We start from the raw sequence: 26,118 nt of genomic DNA on the forward strand, positions 1-26,118 counted from the left end.
GGCTTTCTCCCTCCATAAACCACCTCTCCATTCCAAGGCAATGGCCACCTTGTACTATTACAGTATCTCTGTGAATGCAAGATGATAAATTAGTTAAATGTTGTAATCTTGTGACTGGGTATGATTTCACATCATCTTGATATAGCAGATGGCGATACTTTCAGAAAAACTGCTTTACCATTATAATCACCTCTCGCGGGTTGATTATAGGAAAATATGAAGTAATTCTCGACCAATCAGGGAGCACGTCTCCACGATCATCTATGTTATTATACAAAGATAAGATCATGGGTAACAGTTATGCGTTTACTTGAAGATGATGGTTCTGTCTTCAGTTTGAACATCTTCATCTATGTCATCTGACAACTCAGCTTCAACTTCACTTTCTCCTTCTGAACTAATTTCGATTTCCTCTTCTTCCTCTTCGCCATCCTTCTCCTCTTCCTTAGCTTTGGGAGACATCCGTTAGAAAAAAAATTGAGAGCGTTAACAAAAGGCAAGGTGCCATATTTACAACTCTATGCAAACTATGAAACTATGCATCCGTTCAAGAAGAAAGACGAGATCCTAGACAGCGTGATTCGTGCTAAGATTTCTCTTTCAGATCTTCGAGTTTAAAAGAAATTCAAATTCTACACAGTTTCATTACCTCTTGGTCTTAATATAGCTTCTGGATGTTTCCCAGTTTCATTCAGCGCCTGTAGAAAAAAAACACAACAATTGAAGACAGAAACTTAGAAACCACAGGTATCTGCATTTTTAGGATAGTTCGTGGCTCTGTTTGCCTCGGTAAATCACAAATCAAAAAGGTTTATGTTTATAACAATAACACAATAAATGCGCAAGCAAATCTGTTGGCATTATTAGTGTCCAATCGAGAGGATTCGTCGTCAGTGGTAGCTAGAACGTATGAAAACAGATAACAAAGCGAAACATGACAAAAACATGCATCGAATGATGGGAACAACTCTCTCACTCCCAAATTTCCATATTAAGAGGATTAGTAGTTGATCCAAAAGCAAATTATCCGAACTAACATCTTAAGGATTGATTGGTGGGTCTTGGGAGTAAAAGAGTCAGACGTCGTGTGTGCAAAGTGAATGGAAAACAGCCGATACAACTACGGCTGCTTGGATAACAAACAAGTTCAACATTTACTTTCCTTGATAAACAAGGCGTAATCCTACCTGTAATGCATTTTTGTAAAGTTTCTCACTCGTGTCATCTCCAATGGACGATGCCAGCTCCTTGAGTTTACGGAGATGCTTTTTCATTTCAGAGTCCTTCATCTCAGCATGCTTCATCTCCCATATTTCTTCATAAAAGCTCAATGCCTCTTGTCCATATCTTCTATGCATGTTAACTTTCTTAAGTTCCTGACATAGATTGAGAATTCCCTCGATTGTTTCCTTCCTTTCAACGCCGATCTTCTCCGTTTTTTCTTTGCTTTTCCCTTCTTCCCACTGCCCTCGCCACGAAGCCAGCAATCTCTCTCGGAATTCCATGATTGATCCTTCCTGTCCTATCTCTTTGTAAAGTTCTTCTACCTTAGCCTTCAATGATGCTTTATCCAGTCCTTCCTCTTTGTTTCCAAGGAAACCCACTCTCTCCAGACACATTTTGTACACAGCCACCTTCGCCATTTTGTATTTCGTCACCAGCTTCCCTTGTTCATGAAGTTGAGAAGAGAGCTCCACCATCTCGTCCAAGAGATTGTCTCTTTCACTCAGTATGATACAGAGAGCATCATTATCAGTTTCCAAATCAAACTCTTCTTGAAACTCTTTCTCGTTGGCATTGCACCTTGCCTCGTAGAACCGAAGCTGTCCCTTTTGTACAACAACTTTGTCTTTCTCATCATCAGCAAGGTCACTCAGGGCATCAACGATGCCTTTGTTATACTCATTGAATGTGAATTGTGGAGAAGCTTTCTGTTCTTCCCAGAAACGTTGACAAAACTCGAAGGCCTCTTTTCGAAATGATTTCTTCCGTCTTCCACTCTTTGTCCAATATCACACATATCTTCCACCCCTGTGATAATCTTTCGCCACACCTCACTCTGGTTTCCCACGCCAAGTTTCTTTTCCATATCCCATGCATCAAGAAATAGATTCAAAGCTTCTTTTGGATGTTTAAGATTGGCTTGAAGGACCCCTTGTTGAAAAATGCTTCGCACAATCTGTGGGTGATCTCCAAGAAGCTTCTTCCTTATACTGTAAGCCCTCTCTGAAGGTTCAATTGCCTCTTCATATTTCTCTTGAAACATGAGTGCATAAGCGAGATTTCTTTGGAAATGTGCCTCGTCCCAATAACCAGAAAGTTTAAGTTCTTCCAGTAGACTCAGTGCATTCCTGTAACATTCCTCTGCCTTTGCATAATCTTCCAGGCCCTCATAAGCAGTTCCAATCTGATTCTTGTACATTGGCATGTCTAAGTGGTTCTCAGAGCCGGCTAATTTCTCTTGCATCTTATAGGCTTTTTCATAGAACTCCAGTGCTTTCCTGGGCTGATCTAAAGCAAAAAAGGTGTTTCCAATAGCATTGTAGCACCTTGCAAGATCAGAATGCTCCTTTAGAAGCGGTTCAGAGAAAGTTAAGGACAACTCCAGACTTGCCATTGCTTTCTTATAGTCTCTGTTTCTATAGAGGATTTCACCTTCAGTATGCAAGTAAAGCCCCTTGGTGAGCTCAAAGGATTCACCAGTTTGATCTTCAACTTTCTCTAGAGAATTCAGAGCTTCCCTCAACGTTTCAAATCCTCTCTCTGTTCCATCAACATCTGCAACTTGCCTGGCTTCCCAGGACTTCAACTGCGCTCGGCTATGGAAACCTATACAAAGATGAAGATTGATGAACAGAAATCACAGCTGATGTACAGTACTCAGTATCAACAAAATGTAAATTACCAGAAGACCTATTGTTTTTCTTTTTGGTTTGTTTGTTTTCTTCTTTTTTAATATTTTTTTTCCTTACTATTTTATTCTCAAAGTAGTTCCTGAGGAATTTCTCAGTTTACTTGTAGAATCAAATAAGCAATGGTGGTAGGACTTTAAGGAGTAAATGTTTGAATAATTTCAGCTTGGGTGACTGCACAGGGCACGGCTGGCTTGAAAATATAGACAAGATTACCTCTGTACTGCACAACACAAAATTCCAATTGACTGTAACAATGGCAAAGCACCAAAAAACTGACACATAAAATATCTGCAGATGTCATGAATGGTACCTTATTCAATTTATCAGCCTAGACCTCAACAGCAGTCCAATAGTCTAATTTCAAATCAAGCCTGGGCCTGAGCCTGTTCACTTAAGATTTTCCTTGAGTTCTATTGGCAAGCATTTGTAAGGTAGTCAAACTTCATTGGTTAGTAGCATTTAGGGCTGAATCTTCATTGGTTGTTTTGGACAAGTAAAAAATCTGACATTTTGGTGGGATGACTGAATACAGTTCATAGTCTGAAAGTAGCTCTGACAAACTATAATTTTACATGCATATATATAGACCTATTGCACTGTCCTAATTACTAAATTATACTGACAGTTTAAATGGCCAGTTGTCATCAAATAACATCCCTGGATGGCAAAAAGCCTCAACTTAAGTTATTATGGACAGGAAATGCTGATGTTGGGGTTCAGATATAATGCCAAAAATGTTCAGGAAGGTGGTTATAAAATAGGAATGCCCATGAAAAAGTAATATTCATACCCTCCACTTACAAAAGATATAATAACTCCATACAACCCAAATGTAAAGGGCATCACTAGAGTATAATGGCCAATATCTGGCAGTATGGACTGATCACAGCCCCTTTTGTACGGAAATGACAAGGACCAATGTTCTCCAGTAAGGCTCAACCGTGTGAGGTAAGTAAGTACTGTAGTTTATTATACAACAATTGGACCAAAGTCGCTTATCTTGAATTGGACACCTTTTTGAAAGAAAAATACATGGCTCACAACTGTTTCTGTAGAAATAGTCCATATGAAAAAATGCCAACCAATTGAGAACCAATCAGAACTCTCAGATTTACCTCCAGACTATATTGCCATATAATAAACTGAGGTAACTGTTGTAATTAGATTAAACTAAGCTGTTTCAAAGAGACATCTTCAATGTCTCCCTTGACCAAGGAAAAGCTATTATTGGATTTGAACAATCAGATGTAACACAAAGAAGTTTCAGTGCCTCTCACCTGTTTTTCCATCATCTTTGCACATACCAGCCCAGCCATGAAACACCTTGATAAGTTGTTTATCATTCAGCATTGCAATGAAAAGAGATGCGATCAAAGCATTCTCATGGAATTCACCTGGAACACTGAAATAATCTGGTTGTAAGGAGATATCAACAGTGAACTCAAAGTCTCCTCTGTCTTTTTCAAACAAATGAAATGCTCTGACATAGTCTGGCTCAATGAGTTTGGCAATTTTCTCAATCCTGGACATAAAGAGTCTGTAATAGCGTGCTTTTGCCTCTAGATAAGGAGCAAGAAGATCTTCCTGATTCTTGATACTGTCAGCATACTTCTGTAAGAGAGGGTGAATGTCATATTCCCTTTCTTTTGCTTCTTCATCAACAACAAAAATTATTCGGCTGGCTACAAGACCCTCTAACTGAACGATGGCCTCTGTTAGGTCAATATCAAGAACTTTGGCAGCTTTTGACACAGAGAAAGGCCCATGGAACAAGGAAATCACTACTGCAGATAACTTTAATCTTTCTGTGGAAAGTGTATTAAACATTAAACTGATTGCAGATATCTGATTGACATCCATTCCTTCTTCTTCAAAACTAACAGCCCTTTCTCTAATGTCCTCCTCCACTTTTGATGTTTTCAGAGCAGAGGCAACATCTGCGATGAGGTCTCCTGGAGATTTTCGTTCTTGTTGCAAAATAGCTGCCAGTCCTTTTAGAAGAAGGGGGAATCCTTTTGCGATACTGATTAAATCATCCTTCTGCTCGGGTTTAACATCTGTCATTCCCTTTGGAATAACAAGTTTCTCTGAAAAAGCCCGTTTTAGAGAGCCCACTTCAAAATCATCCACTATTTTGGGACCTTTCACCTCAGCCCTAGAGGTGAGTAGCAACTTTAAAGGGGATCGTTTTCCTTTGCTTTCTGAGAGCATTGCTAAAAATTCTGTGAAAGCTTTTTTCAAGTTTTTCCCTTCTTTACCTTTTCCTGCAGTAAAGTGGTCTACATTGTCCAGCATAAACAGAACTGCATGTTTCTTTCCTTCTAGTTCTTCAACCTTCTCTAGAATTTTGGTAACAACATAATTTTGATCAACATGACCAACTGGCACTACAAGTTCAAGAGAATGTAGCATTTTGTAATAGATCGCTCTCATATCCTTTGTTTCTCTTAAATCAAAAACACGATAAATTCCTCGCCACTGTGAGCAAACTTCGGTGGCAAGCTTTGTCTTTCCAACACCTGACGACCCAAACAAGTTTAGTACTCCGGTATCTTTCGAATCCAATTTTTTGTTAATTTTCTTGATTTCTTCGCTCCGTCCTTGAAATTCCTTCTCTGGATCAGCTTTAATCGGACGGGAGGCCTTAAAGCGATCTATATCTTTCTTAATGAGTTCCTCGTTGTTCGATTTCGGGGCAATGACATCTTGGAATAGTGTGAGGTTATTGTCAGATACATACCCATGCTTCTCAAGAAGATGTAAACCTTCCAACAGACCACGATCTTCCAGCAAATGGAATTTCCCTCCGTAATTATTTTTTAAAGATTTCAGAAAATTTTCTGATTCTACAGGACTTAGCCTAGAAGAAACGTCCTTAAAAAGTTGTTGTAAACGTGGCGCATTCTCGATACCAAGTGCCGCTGTCACAGTGATATGTGTACCCCCGTGATATGTGTACCCCCGCACACATATCACTAGTGATATGTGTACCCCCTCCAAGATGGCGGCCAGTGATATGTGTATCCCCCACCCCCCTCCCCTCCAAAAAATAAATAATTACGGCTAGCTTGTGTTAATAGACGCAAATCGTTTACTGAACCATCTTCCACAATCAGAACTGTAAAGACACGACTCGCGAGTCCGACAGTTCTTATGGGCCAGTAGCAAACATCAAACAATCTATTGGAAATATAAAGGAATCGAAATAGTCATGTAAACAAAAATATATGTTGGGGATACACATATCACTGGTGACTGCAATCGTATCGGCTTTGTCGCCTGTCTAGCACTGAAATTACTTGCTACTAGCTCCTTTACTGGCTAGTACGTAAGTGCATGAGATATTTCACCAACTGACAGCAAGTTTTATTGATTCCCAATCATATTTGTCACTGACAAATTTAAAAAGTACACAGACGACATCGCACTAGCCAGGGGATACGTATATCACTGAGATCTCTCGTTCAGTGATATGTGTATCCTCAACATATCTCGGGGTTAAGCATATTACGGAAATCGTAGTAAGTGATATGTGTATCCCTTGGTAAAGCAAGCGCTGTTGTCTTTCTAGCAAATTACTAGCTAAGCTTATATATGTCTAGTAAGTGTATTATTGATTCCAAATTGACAGACGACAGCGAGTTAGTCAGGGGATACACATATCACTGCGATCGCCGTTCAGTGATATGTGTATCCCCAATACATCTAGGGGATACAATGTGGATACGCATATCGCGGCAATCGCAGTCAATATGTGTATTGTTATTCAGTTGCATTGTGATCTTCTTCCGTTTATATTTTGGATCGGAAACTTTAAAATATAAAACCACAAAATTTGTTCCTCGTAGCCATGTTTTCTTTGAAGCTCTAAGAGGCCCGGGTGCAAAGCTTCAGTGTTTTGTGTATCCCTACCAGGGGTACACATATCACTAGTGATATGTGTGCGGGGGTACACATATCACGGGGGTACACATATCACTGTGACACCGCCATTCTTGATACATTTCAATTAGGATACTGCTGACCACTCTACATGTGGATAAGTCACGCGATCTCATCACGCTTACCCGGAAGTAAGTACAACCTGAAGCGTCCCAAGCTCACGTCGCGAGGAAAAATGAAGGATTACTTCTTGCAAGTGTCACGCGTTGTGTGACGCGGTTTTAAGTTACGCGTGGAACCGTAAGTGCGCTAAAGAAAGAATAGTATAGGCAACGAAATATGGTCCATTTACAACATTAAACATTCCGAAATATGAACATTTTACATTTAAGATTGATAAAACTGACCCACTTCTTGTGTGTCCGTTGTGTTTTTCGACGATTTTCGCCGTTTTGGGCTTGCTTTGCCATCAATTTTTTTCTTGTTATCAGACGAAGTCAAGGCTGCACACAACGATTTTGACCGTGGTAGGGTCGATTTATATACAATGCTTACCCCACTAGCACAGTAACACCTCGCTTTAATCTATTTCTTCGAATAAGCCCCCACGATCTATCAAGTATTCTCTCCCAAATAAGCGCCCATCCCCCACGAAAAAATGATTCCTTAGAGAAAGCATGAACAAAGCAATTGATTTAGACACATTTTCCAGTATAGTCATGTGACGGTTTTTCACCCCTGCCTGACTTTCATAAGTAGCCGTCAGTACTTATCGCCGATGGGGGGAGGGGGGGGGAGAGGGGGAGGAAGGAGGATGACATGGTTTGCAGGTCAAATAGCACCCTTTAACTGATACGTTTGTCTTCTTATTAGAATGTTCAGTCATCTTTGACCGAGTCACCAGCCCCAACCCCCATAAACAAAAACAAACTAACTAACAAATGAAATAAATCTAGGAGGATACTATGAGGACGGATACCAATGTAAGACTTTATTTATTGAGGATAGCACGTGATAGTGCACAAACACTAATAAACTTGTGGTCCTCTTAATTACAATAAATATATAAATACAATAGAATCATTAATATATTGAAGAAAAAAAAAAAAAAAAAAAAAAAAAAAAAAAAAAAAGATTACAAATATAAATAGAAATTTAGCTAATTACAAATAATATTTAATTAATAAAATATATAATACAAGATAATATAAACAAGTAAGAATAAATAAAACTACTATCAATAAAATTTACCGATTAAAATGAGCTAAGCATGATTTGTCATCATAATAATATTTAAATACGTTGTCTTTAAAGGCCTTAAGTGTATTAGACTTTTTTAATTCAGGCTTTAACTGATTCCATAATTTTATGGCAGAAACTAGAAAAGTTTTCCCTCCTTCTCTAGCCCTTTTAAACTTAGGTAATAAAAAGTTGTATTTACAAAATCTAGTGTTGCGTGAATGTACTGAACTTAATAATCTTAAGCTATCATTAAGATAATTAGGTACACAATAATTAATCCTTTTAAATAGTATTGAACATTTAGCTATCTTAGTAGAGTTATAAAATGGTATCCACTTTAAACGATTGAATAGCATAACTGATGAACTACGTGGTTCAGCATCTAATAAAACCCTAGCAGCTCTCTTTTGTAGCCTAAGTATTCTTAAAAGAGATTCATTAGAGCAAAGTGACTGCCATGCAACATTGGCATAATCAAATAATGGCTTAATCAAACTATTATAAAATAAAAGTCTTTGGTTAAATGGTAAACAAAGTTTGATCTTATTCAAAATTCCAATTCTTTGTGAAATTTTTTTGCACAGTCTGTCAACATAAGTGTTCATTGATAAATCGTGGTCAATGTCTATACCAAGAAGTTTAGCTGAGGGTACTTGTTCCAATGATACACCATTCATAGTTTTAAGAGATAAATTATAACCATCTGGAAGTTTCTTCCCAAGGCGTTTGCCTGTGACCAGTAGTGTTTTAGTCTTTTTTTCATTGAGAGGAAGTTTATTGGTGTGCGTCCAGCATTCAATTTCCTTCAAAGAAGCAGCTAGTGAATCTTGTAGAGAATCAACCGCTGAGATATCTGCCGATAATGTCAGTGTGGTGTCATCAGCATAGAGATCCAGGTCAGCACCATTAACATGTAGAGGCAAATCATTGATATAAATGACAAAAAGTAAAGGGCCAAGGATACTACCCTGTGGAACACCATGCCTCACAAGAGCAGAGTCAGATGTCACATTATCGAGAGCAATAAATTGATGTCTATCAGTCAAGTATGAACTAAACCATTTACGTGCAACTGGAGTTAGACCATAGGCATTCAGCTTTTGCAAAAGAATTTCACGGTCAACCATATCAAAAGCTTTCCTGTAATCAACTAAAAGAAGACCGCTGACTTGATCATTGTCTAGATTAAATAACAAATTGTCTATGACTCGTATAAGAGCAGTGTCTGTTCCATGGTGTTTCCGAAAACCTGACTGTAAAGGGTACAATAGATTGTTTTCACATAAGTAATTATAGAGATGATCGTGTATATGACGTTCCAGAATCTTTGACAAAACTGGTAATATCGAAATGGGTCGATAATTGTCCGGATCCTCACGGTCCCCAGATTTAAACAACGGAATGACTTTCGCTATCTTCCAACAATCAGGGAATACACCAGAATTAATTGAAATATTCAAGATTTGAGTAATTGAATAAGCAATAGCTGGTCCTGCTATTTTCAGATATCTTGCACTTATCTTGTCAATACCCATAGCTTTGTTTGTTTTGAGTCCTAACAGAGCACCCAGCACAAAATCTTTAGTAACAGGAGGAATATTGAAAAGAACATCCGGATCTTTTCTTGAACAAACAAAGTTTTCAACCTGAACGATACAATACCTGAACGATCACTATAACGAACGTGCAGATGCTACTCAGTTCTAACCCGATGAACGTGAACTTGTCGATTGCCCTTTTTTTTAATACCGACAATTGTCTTGTTCGTGTAAATGTTTTTCTTGTTTTGGCTTGTTTTGCCGGCCTCGGTTTTTCTTTTTTTTAAGCGGTACGGTCAAATGTAAACCAGACCACGGAGGGTGAGTAGATCGTGACTGTAAGTCTACTGTAAGCCTGCAAGCTGGCTCAGGCGTGTTTAACCAAATAGGAAGGAAGGTTAGTAAACTCACCACAGAAAAAGTGGGCTTGTGAACTGCTAGCCGTAACTGATTTAAGGGGGTGTCCTATTTTCTCTTAGACTGAGCCCGGGATCGCACCGATCGTGGAGTCGTAGAGTAAGTTCTTCACTGTGTTCGTTTAATCAAGAATGGAGTGAGGGCTGGTAACTTCGCTACAGATTACGCAAACCTGTGAGCTGCAACACCAGCTGCATTGGAGGCTGACTTGATTAGGCAGAGTGGGGCTCAACACGGGAGTGCGCACAAAAGGAGAGATCTAGCTCTACTGAAAATTACTCATAAAGCCCTCCACGACGATGTCTAGCCTGATTACTTACGCCTTAAATTCCGTACAGTCAACGCCTATAATTTAAGATCTCTTGAAGCCCCAAAGTTGGCTATTCCAACTGAAAGCGGCACTTTTCAGGACTCAGCAGTGAGATTGTTTAATACTTGAACTGATAGCTTAAGGCAAGAGCCTGATTATAACAATTTCGTTAGGTTAGCGAAAAAGCTCATATCACTGAATATCATTATTGTTTTTAACCATGCCGTTTATTTTTTTTTAACTGTACATATCTTATTGTAATAATTTTTTTATTTTTGGTTTGATTTTTCTTTGTAATAATATACTGTGGCTGGGTCATTAGTAGGCGAAGAGCCACCTTGTGGAAGTACCACTAATAAAGTAGTTATTATCATTATTATTATTATTATAAATGACAGTGAAAGCAATGAGCGAGTGATGGAGTCGTGGGCGAGCGAAAGTGAAGCGATTTGGAGAACTGACCATTAGCTGTTTCAAACTAAACTATTAGAAGCAAAAAACGCATCGTAAGGACACAAACATGACAGAAACACATGTCGCAGAAACATGATATTTTTGTATTTGAAGTATAGTCACAGGACAGCATAGAAAGATCAGAAGGATCAAAATGCATAATACAAAGGGCTCATTTAGAAGCCACAATATTTGAAAAAGTCAATCAACTCGACAAACAATTTGTTTATCAAAATGTAAGAAGCGAAGTTCCACTGCCATGGCGATAGGTTATCAAAATTGTGGGAAGGATGGGTAAAGGAGACACGCTAACCCATTCATTTCCGAGATCTCATCAGTAATTCTCCCTGCCGTTTGCCATACATGATGCTGCCACGGGGAATAGTCCTTTTCACAGTTGTGGGCTTGGTGGCCAAGCCTTTGAACAGGAGTGAGGCTTAAGGTGACCTTGTTATGATAGAGATGTTGCTGCTTTTGAAATGCAAATTACTTTGTTATCATGCTAACTAGATACAGGTCTCTATCACAACAGGGTCACCCTTAGCCTCACTCCTGTTCAAAGGGACTATTTGGTATTGGATCAACTAATAGTCTATTTTACAGTCGTGTGCGGGTTACCAAGCCTTTTAACGGGACTGAGGCTAGGGATGACATTGTGTTCTCATGGTTCCTTTATTAACCCAGAGGTTATAGTTGTGACCAATAGTCCATTTTACAGTTGTGTGCTTGGTTGCCAAGCCTTTGAATGGGAGTGAGGCTAGGGATGACCTTGTTATGGTACAAACTTTGCTGCCTTTTAAATGTGAATCACTTTGTTATCATGCTAACTGGATACAGGTCTCTATCACGACAAGGTCACTTTCAGCCTCGCTCCAAATCAAAGGCTTGGCAACTAAGTTCACAACTGTAAAATGGCCTATTCCCTGATTGATATTTTTCTTTATTCTCATCACTTGTCTGTTTGATATTGTCTTGATATTGTAAGGAGAAATTCTGTCTTGGTCACTCATGAATGAGAGGTAAAGGGTTAAGGAGCAGCGTGACCTTCAGAGAGCCGACAATCGAGTTTCATTCGAAAACAACCCACAGTACAAATGCATATAAACATGTTATTGTAATATTTCAAACCTCTTTAAAAAAATGGTCAATTGTATTAGATAAAATTTATGTGCATATTTACGAAAGTTCATTGTTAGTTTTCTTTCGTTAAACTAATTTTTCTTTCTTGTGAAATAAACGTACAGTTTGTATCGTGAATTACAAGTCCTAAGTACAAAAAATAAAATAAACAAATTAAATAAAAAATTATGTAATAAATCTATCGACATTCATAATTAATTATTTATTTGAATAATTAATTATTAATAATTTTAATTATTAAATTTATTTAAATTAATTTAAAATTTAATTAAATTTAATTAATTCAATTTAAAAATTTTTTAATTATTAAAAATTTTAATTTAAAATTATAATTTTAATTATTTTAAATTCATAATTAATTATTCAAACATACAGTTTGTATCGTGAATTACAAGTCCTAAGTACAAAAAATAAAATAAACAAATTAAATAAAAAATTATGTAATAAATCTATCGACATTCATTGTGAGTTTTGCTCTATAAATAATATCTTTTCTTTGCACACTCTATACAATGGGTTAATTAAGAGGTATAGTTTGGAATTATAGTTTGAGCCTAAAGGATGAATGAAAATTGGAGGTAATAGTAGGATGATGGTAAGAAACGGTGAAAAAAAAAAAACAGGAATAGAGTGAAGTAAAGCAGATTGAAGGAGGATAGAAAGAGAAAAGGTTTGTTCTTGCTAGAATCCCATAGTCGAATAAAATCTCGCATTAAAGGCTAGGTCTAATTAAGGCTAAGTGATATTGTCTCGCATCTACATATAAATAACAACTTTGTTCTCTTTTTTTCTTGTATAATTAAATTTTGCGAGTCAAGGAAAATCCATTACCCGACTCGTAAATTCCGCGTTAAATTGCACGCGAAAACTGATATCGCACTCATCGTTTCGCGTTTCGTGCGATATCGGTTTCGCGTGCAATTTAAGGCGGGGATCATTCTGAGTTTTCCCCATAGTATAGAGCGGTGATGGCAATTACCGCACCTAACTACGTGCGCTATGATAGGTCAATTTAACGGGCCATCTTTCACTCTAAGCCCGGTAAATTCCAAAGTTTGTTTTAACTGAGATTTTTACCCTCTATTTTAGCCAACAAATGTAAAAGATATCTCGCAAATCCCGTTTTCTCAGCCCGCACTGTTAGTTACAAAATCTGGTTTTTTTTACGCTTCGCGCTTGAGCCATAACTCTGAACGGAAAAAGCTCAGTCCGTGACTCACAGTACAAACCTCGAATTCGGTTAATAAGAAACATGTCTAAGTTATGTACGGTTTTAAGCCATAAATTGCCTGATATGTTCTTTAAACAGTCAGGAAATTGTAGAATCCGTTATTTTTATGTCAATTTACATGTTGGCCGCTGCGATAGCGGCGACAATTTGCACAATTTGACGATTATCTTACAGATTCGATTATTTTAAACTTGTGCAGCATGTTACAGAGAAACAGTTCTGTCAAAGAAAAAAAGATTTTTCTATAAAAATTACCCTTACCACAGAAACTGGCAAACATACATCCGCCACGGTTGCAGTAACTTGTCGCGTAGTCTTCTTCGACCTTCTTCAAAATAATATTACAGCTTCACAAGGTGCAAATTCTGTTGCACAGTGATGTGAAAAAAGAGCACTTGCATTCAACCTCGTATCCTCTCCAACGTCATTTTTTGTAACACAGATCATTCTCTCTCTTCTGGAGGCATATTTCTACTGGTTACAAGGCCAAGTTCTCTCATTATATGCCAGTTCACATTACCATACCCCATGTTCGTTAAACACAGCATTAACTCTCTACTTGTAGCATCAGGTCCATTGTTCTGACGCCAAATTTCTAGCGCTGCCCTACAGCGCTCTTGGCTATCCTCCTCTTCTTCTTGAACATTGGCAATAACATATTGCTTGATCTTCAATTTACTGGCGAGTTTCTTCCACCATGAACCTGTTCTCAGTCTCTCGGCGACCGCATTAAGCACACCTTCAGTGGGCGGTTCCATAATCAGAGCTTTAGCTGAGGAAAACAGGTACAAAGGAGTAGAGTCAGAGACCGGTTATTATTAATCGTCTGGGGAGAGAGGGGGGTGGTTGTGTCACAAAAAAAAATTCACCTGATCCTCCCCAAGGCTCTCTAGAATTCTTATGATACCCCAGTTAATTGGCGCTCAATTTTATATAGCCCTCCCTTTTTACTGTGCCGGTGACGACCGACCCCCCCCCCCCCGCCCACTCCATTCCCATGAAACCATGTGATCCCCACAGATCCACCTTTCCCCCACCCCCACCCCAGCGGTAATATATAGTATCGGGCCCTTTATATCGAACGCTGACCATGTAGTTTTGCTGGCTCTCTCGAGTTTAAGGCAGTGTCTTCGTCAGTCTTAAATTATATTAGTGTACATGTATCAATGATATTTTTCTCTCGACACCGAATAACCAATACCTCGAACTATCAAGATCTCAACTGGAGTTCTGTCTTTTACATTCAGAGATGAATGACCGACTTCCGAGATCGGATGACAGCTTGAGTTCAACTTTGGACTGACAATCACACATTTTCGTTCAACGTCATGTTTGTCGCAAACAACACGGGGTAGCTAAACATATTTCTCTGAAATTCTGGCACTGACGTCACTCAAACTTGGCTTCTTTTTGATTGCCTAGGGTTTGCTTAGAATGCAGAGTTGAATTACATGTAAGGTCATGTAACGGTCAAACACTTGCTGGTGAAGCAAAAAGTTGGATGGAAAAGGTTTCATCGGGAGCAAACGTGCGAGGTCATTTGCAGTCAAACTAAGTGAGGCGTACCCCTCAGGATTTCATTAATGATTTGATTAATTGAATATTGAACCCGCGAATCATTTCAGGAGCGAAATAACGAATTGAATATTTGAACATGGAACCCGCTAACCGTTTCAAGAATGCAATAATGGATTGATTATTTGAATATTGAACCCGATAGCCGTATTCGTTTTAAAAAGGCGCGGATCATTGTTGAAATCAGAAGTCCATTTCTGATTGGATTTTGCGAACACGTGATGATGTATCGGTACCATTTCAACAAGGCGTCAGACTTGGCGGGAAAGGTGAGTTCGAGTATTGTGTGGAACTTCTTGTAAATGTTGTAAATGGAATGTTATCGAGAGCTTTTTTCGCCTATTTACATCTTAACGAACTTGTAGAAATTCTTGTATGTATTCATCATTGTCGAAAAAATAGTTTACGGGCGAAGCCATCGCAAGACTTTTTTTATTTCGTTAATATTTGCGATCGACTGTTTTCGCAGTGTTTATACAGTACAGTTTGTTCGTTTTCAGGATTCCTCGTCAAATAGAACAATCTTATTGGACTTCAGAAATGGACTTCTAATTTGAACAATGATCCGCACCTTTTCATAACGGATACGGCTTTTGGGTTCAATATTCAAATAATCAATCCATTATTGCATTCGCGAAACGGCTAGCGGGTTCAATAATCAAATAATCAATTCATTATTGCATTCTTGAAACGACTGGCGGGTTCAATATCCAAATGATCAATTCATTAATGTGATCTTGAGGGGTACGCTTCACTTAGTTTGACTGTAAAAGCAATTTGAAAGAGGAGTTTTAACCGATCAAACATGCTCTTCCAACATAATGTTGCACGGAAGAGTCTCTAGTTCAGACATTATTTTGAAATTTAGCAAAAAAAGAGAGAAACTTTCAACTTTACGCCGCATAGCCTGATTTCAAATCAAAAATAACCATCCCAAGTCAGAAGCTGAAGTGAGAAAACAGTTGTTTCATTCTTTTTGTTGAAGCCTCGTTTTGGATTCTTCTACGAATTTGGCATTTCTGCGCAGACATTGAAAACTTCAAGAAAGTAAAATCTTAGAAGGAACGGAAAGAGCGAACTATTTTCGTTCTATGAAACGTGGAAGTGGTTCTGAGAACTTCACTAAAAATTTACCTTTCAAGAGATGATCTCCAATGTGTTTGGTTCCCTCACTTTTTTGCAAAAATTCAACAATCTTTTCAAAGCACTTTTGTTGGTCATCTGGTGGTAGGCTCGCCAGGGCTTTGTAAAAACTACATCGTGTTTGTCCGTCGTTGTTCCTTTCATAATGACTTCGATAAATATTCCCGCAGTTTATTTCTTCTAACACTCCGCTACAGGCTACTAGGACTTCCCTAAGTGGAGCATCGTGAAGGATGCTGTTGTCATCCAAAGGAACTCCAAAAAAATCCACGGGTGTCTTCTGCCAAAAAAAATTGGGTTTCATTATACATTATAAGGCCTTACAGTAGCATGAAAAACGCTATTTACTAGATAAGCATCACGTGGAAAAAAATCTTAGTTTATTCCGTTAGTGTCTCATAATAAAGATTCCTCTCCTTTGTTGGGAAGTAAATGGATTAAGAATGATTTTGCAAAGGAGGATTTTCCAACGGAGTGGACTTAAAAAGTCACCCACGACCACATTCAATGGACTTCAGTTTCCGTTCATCATCTTCTTTCCAAAAAGAGCCGGGGTGCAGACGATTGCAATTCGCATCTTAAGACCTTCGATGCTGCGTGCCCATCCGTCTCCGCCCACTCATTCGGACTCATCAAGTCAGTTAGACGGTCCAAGCTACGTCTTTGAAACGTTGTTCTTTACCTCAATGTCTATTTTTCGAGGGGGGAGATCCATTTCTAGTTGGCACAGTTTATTGTCTGGCCTCTTTTCTCTGCTCTTGTAGAACTCTATTTTTAGCCATCCTTTGTCGACAACATGCACCCTTAAATTCTTCTTTATAGAATCGTCCTTTTCAAACCTGTAATGAAATGAGACAATTTCTTGACATATGAGGAGGATTTAAGAAAATCCTCTCTTAGAGCAATAAAAAGCTGATTTTCCTAAATTTTTTTTGGGAGGTAAGTGGGATCAAAAGCTGCGGAAAATTTTGAGCGGTAATTGACGGACAAATAACGGCTTCAATAAAGCTGTACTATCGCTGAAGTCTTGCGTTTTTTATATGGCCGTCACGAATCGAACATCAGTGATGCTCCACCGTAACGTATGAGTAACTTACCAAAAACAGTGATAAGCGCACATTTTAAGCAAGGTTAACGCTTTTTGAACTCCTCGCAAAAGTATCCAACACTTTACAAGCACTACTTCTACTACAAACAATATTTACAGAGGATATGTTTTATCACCAGTAACACGAAGTTAATTAGGGTGGTCCTCTATCTACGAACCCACCCATCCCACCCCAGGGGAGGACATCCATCACACAGTATACTCCTGCGTTGGAAATTAACGTCTACGTATGATGCACGATCCTCGCAGTAGATAGCGCTATTTTAGCAATAGCGAAAATCAGACCTGAAAAAAATCAGGCCTGTACGGGACTCGAACCACTGACTTCTGCGATACTAGTGCAACGCTCTACCAATTGAGCTAACAAGCCAACTGGGAGCAGGCCGTTAAGTTGATTCGTAATAAACCCGTGAAAGTGATAAATCAGATACAGTGAAATATATGAAGTTCATATATTTTGAACTGCGGTATTAGATACGTATGATGCACGATCCTCGCAGTAGACAGTGCTATTTAAGCAATAGCGAAAATCAGACCTGAAAAAAGTCAGGCCTGTACGGGACTCGAACCACTGACCTCTGCGATACTAGTGCAGCGCTCTACCAATTGAGCTAACAAGCCAACTGGGAGTAGGCCGTTAAGTTCATTTTTTTGTTTTGTTTTTTTGTTTTTTCAGGTCTGATTTTCGCTATTGCTTAAATAGCGCTATCTACTGCGAGGATCGTGCATCATAGGTATCTAATACCGCAGTTCAAAATATATGAACTTCATATATTTCACTGTATCTGACCAAATTAACGTCTCCTACCCCTAACCCTGCAGGAGACGGGACCTCCATTTATTCGTCCCTATCCGAGAAGACTAGAATATCTAACCATTTCTTGATGTTAAAGAAAGGCAGCATATTCTCCTCATTTTTTTTTTAGACCTTGAGTGTTGGTCCGGCCGGGGCTCGAACCCTCGACCTTCCGCACAATGTCCAGCGCTCTATTCATTGAGGCAGTTAGCACTCCACAACTTGGACATAAGAGAGAAGCTTGATATCGTCTTCAACAAGCTTTATATGCTGCATCTTAAATCCCTAACATCTGATAATCTAACAGCCACTCGTCCAGATGAATTTGAACGTTCCGATTCAGTTTCGTTTCACCTAACAAAAGGACTGATTGGCTAACCAATTTTTAGGACTAATTTAAATGCACGACCCCATAAGCGCGAATCTTTAAGCACTTATCATGTTGAAATGTTGAAATAAAGTTGATGTTATGTTATGTTATGTTATGTTGCTATGTTATGTTATGTTATGTTAACCACCATGGTGGTAATAAGCAGTTCACTTTCCCATCCATCTCTTTTTTTTATTATTTCATTTCAAACCAGATGCTCAAGTTCCAGGCAAATCTTTCCTAAAGTCTTACCTGACAAAAAATTTTTCCAAATCCGTAACCTCGGCCGGATGAACCACACTTCCTGAAAGAAACACGTAAGCCTTTTCGCGTGGTACCATGTTGTCCCAAGCACTTTCTTCTTCTAACAACAATCTCTCTTCATCTTTAATGTGCTTCCTTGTCGCGTTACTTGAACTGCAAAACACATTCAACAATCTTGTAGAACCTAACTCTGTATCTGCTGGTAGACAAGCTGTAAAAACGGCCACTTGGGATACATCTTCTGTGTTAAAGTTACGTGCTAATTCAATAATTGGTGACATGACGGGTTTAACGCACCAATCTATCCAGCCCCAAAGTCTGCAACGAAGCAACAATATGAGGTCAATCATAATTCTTCGCCTGAAGGGAGAAGGGGGGAGGGGGTGAGGGGAGATGGAGGAGGGGAGAGGGGGCGGAGGAGTTGGGGGGGGAATCACATTTGGAGTACATAGCGTTATGACAGAATCAAGTAGATTTCACTGTGACACAACAAAAATGGACCGGATCCCCCTACCTTCCCCTCCCCTCCCCCTTCTCTCGCCTGGCGAGAAAGAATGACCTGTCCGTTAGTGTCTTCATTGTGGCTGACGAAATAAATTCACCTCCTCACAATTCAAAACGTATACGATAATGAATGATAACTATAATGTTAACAATAACAATAACAATAGAAATAGTAATTACGATAGACGGAATAAAGAAATATAACAGAAGTAAAAGCAAAGTAAAGCTTGTGGTCATACAATAGGTGAATAATTAGTAGTCCTGTCCATATGCGAACAAAATGTCTTCCCTTAACTGACGAATGGGACGAATTTACGCAGCTGCGATGGTGATAAAAACTCTAACATAGATTCGTGTGATGCCTTATAGCTACTGTAGTAAGTCAAATAAGATCAAGATACGGATGCTTGCGGGAAAATGAGCCACACTCTCAAAAAACACCAGTTGTACCATCGCTGACCTCGTGTTTCTAATTATAATCGGATCTGCTCTGATTGCCTTTGTTTAGTTTTGCTTTGAGTTCTTTTCGTTTCGATTTCGATGAGGTTTTTTCCAGTTGGGGAGCAAGGATCGCGCAGTGGTGAGAGCACTCGTCTCCCACCACTGTGGCCCGGGTTCGATTCCCGGACCTGGCGTCACATGTGGGTTGAGTTTGTTGTTGGTTCTCGTCCTTGCTCCGAGGGTTTTGCTCTGGGTTCTCCGGTTTTCCTCCCTCCGCAAAAACCAACATTCCAAACTCCAATTCGATCTGAAAACAGTGGACAAGGAAGAGCCACCAAGTGGAATGTCCATTGCTAAATTATTTATTATTTTTATTAATATTTATTTATTAGTAGTAGTATCGCTACCCTGGAGACTTACGTCACTTATCAAAGTCTTGTGAAAATTTAAAAGCAGATGGTTAATTTGGCATACCTCGAGAAGTGCTTCACATTGAATTTAATGACAGTGCCATCCAGCCATGGAGAGGAATCAGCGGTAATTTCAGTCCAATCTAGATGGGTTCCATCAGATGGTAAAAACAAGACTCGAGCACGGGCTAATGACAGATCAGAGATACCCAATGATTGAGCGCCCTGCTCAGTGTCTCTCAAGGATAGCGGTAGCTGTACAGTGACTGGTTCCTGAAATTTGACCTCCTTGCTGCACTGAATACTTAATATCGGGCCGGCCAACATCTCCTTGTTTCTTAACTCTCTGCTGCGAAATTCTTGTATCTACAAGTGGTGGAGTAAAAAAAATTTTTTCTTGACGGTGAAGGTTACTGCCTCGGTGTCGTCTTTAGTAAGGTATTTCAGTAGTTGTGATTCTGGTAAGAAACTTCTCCAAGCCAGAAGGTTACTCTTTACTCTTTACTGAAACTTCTTACGGTGCCAATTTACAATATCAATTCAGTTGATAAAAACTAAAATTACCTTGTTACACCCACCGAAGCAGCACCACCATTTCTTTAGAACCCTACCCCCTTCTTACAGAAAGTTAGTCGATGAATGTCGGGGGTGGAAGCGGAATAATGAATAATGAATAACGGCTTGAAAAAGAAAATGAATAAGGAATAACGGCTTAAAAAGAAAATGAATAATGAATAACTAGGGTTTAATCGAGAATAAAGAATTATACCAAAAAAGAATCGCGTAAAGAAGCAATAGAGATCAGGCGCTCGAAACTTGCAATCTTCGTCAAATCTTTGATGTCTTTGATGGTTTTTATGACCTTTCGGTGCTTTTCAGTCTCAGATTCTGGTCGCAGTATTCAATTACAGATCCTTCTTTGCCAGCCGATTGCGTAACTTTTTCCCGATTTCTGTCCTGATTGGTGCGTGCTTTTTATGTTCGTTATGTCATCACTGTCTGGTTTGTCTCTTTGTGACTGTCTGCCTCGAGTGACGTGTCAGTTTCTTTTTAGAGTGTCGAAGAGTAATCGAACAGTAATCTACAAATAGGAAAAAAAAAGAAAGAAGAGAGATTGTGACAGACGGTAGGTTAAATCGTAATCGACATTCGGTTCATGTTTAATTGTCTGTTATTCACTACAGTTCATACACTATCAAAATTGCATTATTATTTCCAGGTCACGTTCCCAATCCTGGTCGCCTGAAAGGTCAGAGCGAAGCTCAAAACGGTCGAAAAGATCGGAAAGGTGAGTCAATTTTAAGTGCTTAAATGTTGATTTATTATAGTTTTCTGTTCAGTGAATTGTTTCACATGCTGCAGCCAATCTTAAAACGCGAAATGACTGACGTCCACCGCAGAAAAAAACTGAGCTTCCTTCGTCTTTTCTTTAACAACTATTATTAATAATAACCCGCAAAATACCGTTTATTTAATAACTACCCGCAAAATACCGTTTATTTAATAACAGCCCGCAAAATACCGTTTCGCAAATTACGATTTCGTTTCGAAAAATAGCTAGAATTATTAATATGAAAAATTTCCCAATAAAATACACCAAAACATGTGCCATTAATTAGCGCATCGGGGAACTGTCTCGGAACTGTCTTCGTAAGCAAAATTGGCAAAGCACGTGGCGAATTTCAAGATGTCAATCCCACATTTCCGACGGAATTACTAACTACTTTCATCCAACTTTCTTTTCTACCGGCGAAACATACACTATCGAATATATGTGACCCAGTAACTGCTGTAATTTACAATATATTGCAGAATATTACACTGCTAATAATAAGCAACTATTCCCCATTGAAAAAATTTTCTCTAACCGAGACTCAATACATAAAGCTAAAGCCGCTTTTTTAATTTCAAAAGGCAGAACACTTGTAACTCATGGTCTGAACATTCGAGAAGAAACATACTAGTTATTCCTTTTCGTATTAGTTTTCTTTCAATGTTTTCTTTATATTTTTTGTTAGCAGCTAGTTTTATTTGTCTATCATTATTATCTTTCTAAGTGGAGCCCCACGTATTTCCGTTGTTACGTAAAAATGTCACCTTTATTAAAAAAAAAAAACAAAAAAAAAACATCGCACCTGAAGAAGGCTGGTTTGGCAAGCCGTAACTTTACATTTCTTCCTATGTTGTATCTATCTTTGCTTCTATACTATGATTTTAACTTGTTACACCGATCAGTTTACTAGTTTGATTTAAACATATGAAGTTCCTCAAAGCAATAGTGAACAATTGATTTCTCATCTACATTTTTGTTGGCACATCTCTTTCAGTTCTCAACACCTGTCACGATCACCAAGGCGGCTTGGCAGATCGCAAGATAGAACAAGGTGACGATTTGCATGTATTTTATGGCACCTATTTGATCAAAGCTTTAAACTTACGTTCAGGCCGGTTTAATACAATATTGAAATAAAAAACAGACGATTACGGCTAAATGGATCATGAAAGAGCAAATCGGTGCTGGTTTACGCCTGCCACACTACTAGTATCAGTATAGCAGCTATAAAAATAGACCCTTTACTCTCAGTGATAAGTAAAGGATTAGAATCCTTTATTGAAAAAAATGTTAATAAGAGCTTTGGGTTTAAGTAATGATCCGCATATCAAGGATAGCGCTGAAAGGCAATGCACGATGGAATATCAACTTTTTTCATTTTAACAACTAGTTATCTCATTGGCCTGACTCAAAAACCGCTAAAAAGTTAAGGTTCAAGTTGCATTTTGTCTAATGCTTTTAAGTTTTCAAGTATATTTGAGACCCAATCGCACAACATACAATTTTTAAAAGATATTGTATTTGGGGAACTTCATCAAAGAAGAAAAATTAATATCTATTGTCTTCTGCTATTCTGATTGGTTAAGCACGAACATTACCTAAACTCTCTTTGATGCAAATGGATTTTATTTTTGTAACGAGCTCCTTCCCTGTTCTTGAAATCAAAGATATTCTATGTGGGAAAGAGCCAATGCCACGGAACAATGAAGTTTGCTACCGTTCTTATGTGGAACATAACTTAATATGGGCACCACATTTATTTCTTTCATTAATTTCTTGTGAGTGTCTTGGTTGATCCTGAGGTCGATAAATTTTTGTTGTTATTGTTATTATCTTTTTCGGAACTGGCCATTCTGTCTTATCCATCATAGCGATGGACTCATCTCGTGAAAAAAAAAACCATTTTGATGTCTTTTGTTATCGATTTGTTAGCAGCAATTCCAAAATCCTTGTACACTTCGAATCAACTTCGAAGGATTTGTACTTGTCAGTTTAGACACTGATTTACATGCTTACGTATGTAAATCAGTGTCTAAACTGAAAATTGGTGTTTTATTCCTAGATTTAAGCGCTCTAGGTTTCAGTCAAAGTCCAGATCACGTTCATCGGAAAGGCATCATTTTGAGATTACCGAATCGCGCCGGGTTTCCTATAATGAACCAAGGTCAGTATAAATGTTGTGGTCTGTTTAATTTCGATTAATTTTTGTTCACCAAGCTCTCGATACCTTCTCCAGTATTTTAAAGTAAAGGAGAACCTAGCGAAAAGTACATTTTCAAGAAAACAATGCCTAAATATTGTTTTAAGAAAATAACATCCGTCCGCCCCTTCAACGCCTTTCCCTTTCAACATTGCGCAATGCACTGGACTCAAACTGGACAAAACAATTCAGGATCGGTTCATACAATAACTTTTGAAAATAAGCACCGATTAGGCGTGGAACTAGCTTACAGTCGAGGCTCAAGCGGGGGAGTCTCATTAAAAATGTTTGCATGTGAAAAGATTTTCCCGCATGAGCCTCGACTGCAGGCTAGTTCCAGTTCAATACCATGAATATGAATATTGTCGTCCTTTAACTATTTTCTACATTGACATATATTCTGTGAATTAATCGGCAATCGATTGGCAAGCAAAGAATTCGGCCCTGGCATACGGCAAATTCATCGGGAAATACGCTTTTCAAAGGTTCATCCCTTAACTGTACATGTCGTTAAAAAATGAGCCTTTGCGATCCTTTGGTGGTACTTTGACTGTTTCTAGCAAATGCACCGCTTACCGCTCAACTAGCTTTAACGTGCTAAAGAACCTTAATTTCTTGTCGCGGATAATGTTTTCTATATGCCTTTTCCTCCGTGTATCGGACAAATCCATTGGAACTGCGCTTCTTTTGAAGAAAAGATTGTTTTAAATCTCCCATTTCAAAGGGGGTTAATTGATTTATTAATGAATGATCTTTCGGGAAGAGTGTTCGACAACATACTGTCAGACACAAACGCAAAGAAGATACTGGTCAATTGCCGTATGTAATATCGTTCTCGTTGCAACAGCGTAAGCGAGGTTCAAATGTTGCATCAAGTACTCTGCTACAGGGTGACACTCAACAAGTACTTTGTCAGCAGTCCGTCCTTCATTGTGAAATTTTGTTCAAAGCAGAAGTTGTCGCTGTGAAACACGGTGGACGAACGGAGAAATGGGGTTTTTTCTTGGCTCACCTTCTAAAGGATCTCTTAGTCGAGGAGAGAACTGCAAATGAACTGCAGTTTACCGAAAATGTAATGGATATTATGTGGCTGGACAATAGCGAAACTGAGGACATGTTCCTGTTCAAAGAAGTGTACGAAGACCACAAAAATTCGCCCTATTCCATTGTGGACCGTGTTTGTGTCGCTATCACCTCTGACGAAAATGATTCAAAATGCTATCAACTTTCGCAAGAAGAAGTTGATAGAATTGAAAGGATTCTTAAAGGTGGAAACAACAGTGGCATCGAGTCCGACGAGGAAACTAGAAAAAACAAAGTTGCTTCCGCATCCAGGGATGACCATCCCAGAAGTGTAGCTTGTAATACGAGATCTGGACGCACTGCAACACGTATAAGCCTCAATTAAGTTAATACTTTCCTTAACGCAACATACGTATTCATTGGTATAAGTATTCTGGGATCTCAAAGTTATTTCTTTCGTTGTGTTATTTTTAAAGGCTTAATGCAATTTTGAGAAAGTTGAGTGACAATATTTCCACATCGGAAAGACTCAGTAAAATGTGGTTCTCGGGTATTTACCATCAAATCTACCAAGAATTCGCCCTATTATATTGTTGAATAACTATGTTGTTTTGATCTTAAATACGTTATCAATTAAATTCCAGTGTTTTTTAGGTTGCGTTATGGAGACGAAAGACTCAATCCGATGATCGAAAATAAGAATATCAAACATTATGATGCTTAGATATCTACCAATAATTTGCGCAAAGTAAATAGGACTATGGAAAAAAGTATGTGTCGAACGCCATCGTAAGAGCTTTCCGTCGTCACTGCTTAAAGTTCCTGTAGTGTAGATGTTTAGTGTACATTTTTGTTCAGTGTACAGTATGTAAAAATAAATGCCACGCCTATAAGGTTGATATCTAAATAAACCTCAGGCTGGAGTTAAGTAAATAAATACAGTAATTAGATTGAACATGACGCTGATGGTTTTAAATCATATTTTACTTGAAGTGAAATCATCTATTTCACAATAAAGCGAATTAGAAACTGCCCAAAAAACTCAAATAAGGAATAATGAATAACGAGAAAAATTTAAAAATGAATAATGAATAACCTCGAAAAAAATTAAAGAAAGAATGAATAAGTGAGATCCAATTATTCCGCTTCCACCCCCGATTATGTCATCACTGTCTGGTTCGTCTCTTTGTGACTGTCTGCCTCGAGTGACGTGTCGGTGTGTTTTTGGAGTGTCGAAGAGCAATCGAACAGTTATAATCTACAAATGGGAAAAAAAAGGAGATAGATCGCGACAGACGGTAGGTTAAATTCAAGTTTGATATCGTAATCTACATTCGGTTCATGTTTGTTGTTCACTACAGTTCATACGCTATCATGATCAAAATTGCATTACTAATTCCAGGTCACGTTCCCAATCCTGGTCGCCTGAAAGGTCAGAGCGAAGCTCAAAATGGTCGAAAAGATCGGAAAGGTGGGTCAATTTTAAGTGCTTAAATGTTGATTTATTATAGTTTTCTGTTTAGTGAATTGTTTTCACATGCTGCAGCCAATCCGATTAAAACGCGAAATGACTGACGTCCACCGAAAACAAAACTGAGTTTCCTTCGTCTTGTATTTAATAACTATAACCCGTAAAAGGCTTATACTATTTTGCGAAACGAAACGAAACGAAACGAAATTGTACTATTTTGCGAAACGTAACGAAACGAAACAAAATTTTGCGAAATGGCGTTTTTTCGCCTTTATTTAGCAAATATGTCCTCTTCGTCCGAAACAAAATGTCTCCACCAATAAAATGATCAATATTTCTAAGAGCCGGGTCA

The 26,118-nt window shown here is 38.5% G+C and overlaps 1 protein-coding gene and 1 long non-coding RNA gene across 2 annotated transcripts; one reads left to right on the forward strand and one right to left on the reverse strand.

Moving 5' to 3' along the window:
- Positions 1–12,321: 12,321 nt before the first annotated feature.
- On the reverse strand, positions 12,322–20,133 carry LOC148740395 (uncharacterized). Its single transcript, XM_088750539.1, has 5 exons — positions 19,804–20,133; positions 18,373–18,702; positions 16,529–16,685; positions 15,838–16,126; positions 12,322–13,900 (listed from the first exon to the last, which is right to left on the reverse strand). The coding sequence occupies exons 1-5, from the start codon at positions 20,064–20,066 to the stop codon at positions 13,572–13,574; spliced, it is 1,368 nt and encodes a 455-aa protein (XP_088606665.1). The 5' UTR covers positions 20,067–20,133; the 3' UTR covers positions 12,322–13,571.
- Positions 20,134–20,885: 752 nt separating this feature from the next.
- On the forward strand, positions 20,886–23,657 carry LOC148740396 (uncharacterized). Its single transcript, XR_015997155.1, has 3 exons — positions 20,886–21,027; positions 22,067–22,123; positions 23,135–23,657. It is a non-coding gene; the product is annotated as an uncharacterized LOC148740396 (long non-coding RNA).
- The last annotated feature ends 2,461 nt before the right edge of the window (positions 23,658–26,118 follow it).

The sequence above is a fragment of the Stylophora pistillata genome, chromosome 2, assembly GCF_964205215.1.
Source record: "Stylophora pistillata chromosome 2, jaStyPist1.2, whole genome shotgun sequence".
Lineage (NCBI taxonomy): Eukaryota > Metazoa > Cnidaria > Anthozoa > Scleractinia > Pocilloporidae > Stylophora > Stylophora pistillata.

What these genes read in the sequence shown, in the direction of transcription:
- LOC148740395 (XM_088750539.1), bottom strand. Translation starts at nt 20,066, where the DNA reads ATGTTGGCCGGCCCGATATTAAGTATTCAGTGCAGCAAGGAGGTCAAA. An exon ending in TTGGAAAAATTTTTTGTCAG is followed by an intron (nt 16,686 to 18,372) that starts GTAAGACTTTAG and finishes ATTTCATTACAG; the next exon opens with GTTTGAAAAGGACGATTCTA. An exon ending in CTCGAAAAATAGACATTGAG is followed by an intron (nt 16,127 to 16,528) that starts GTAAAGAACAAC and finishes TTTTTTTGGCAG; the next exon opens with AAGACACCCGTGGATTTTTT.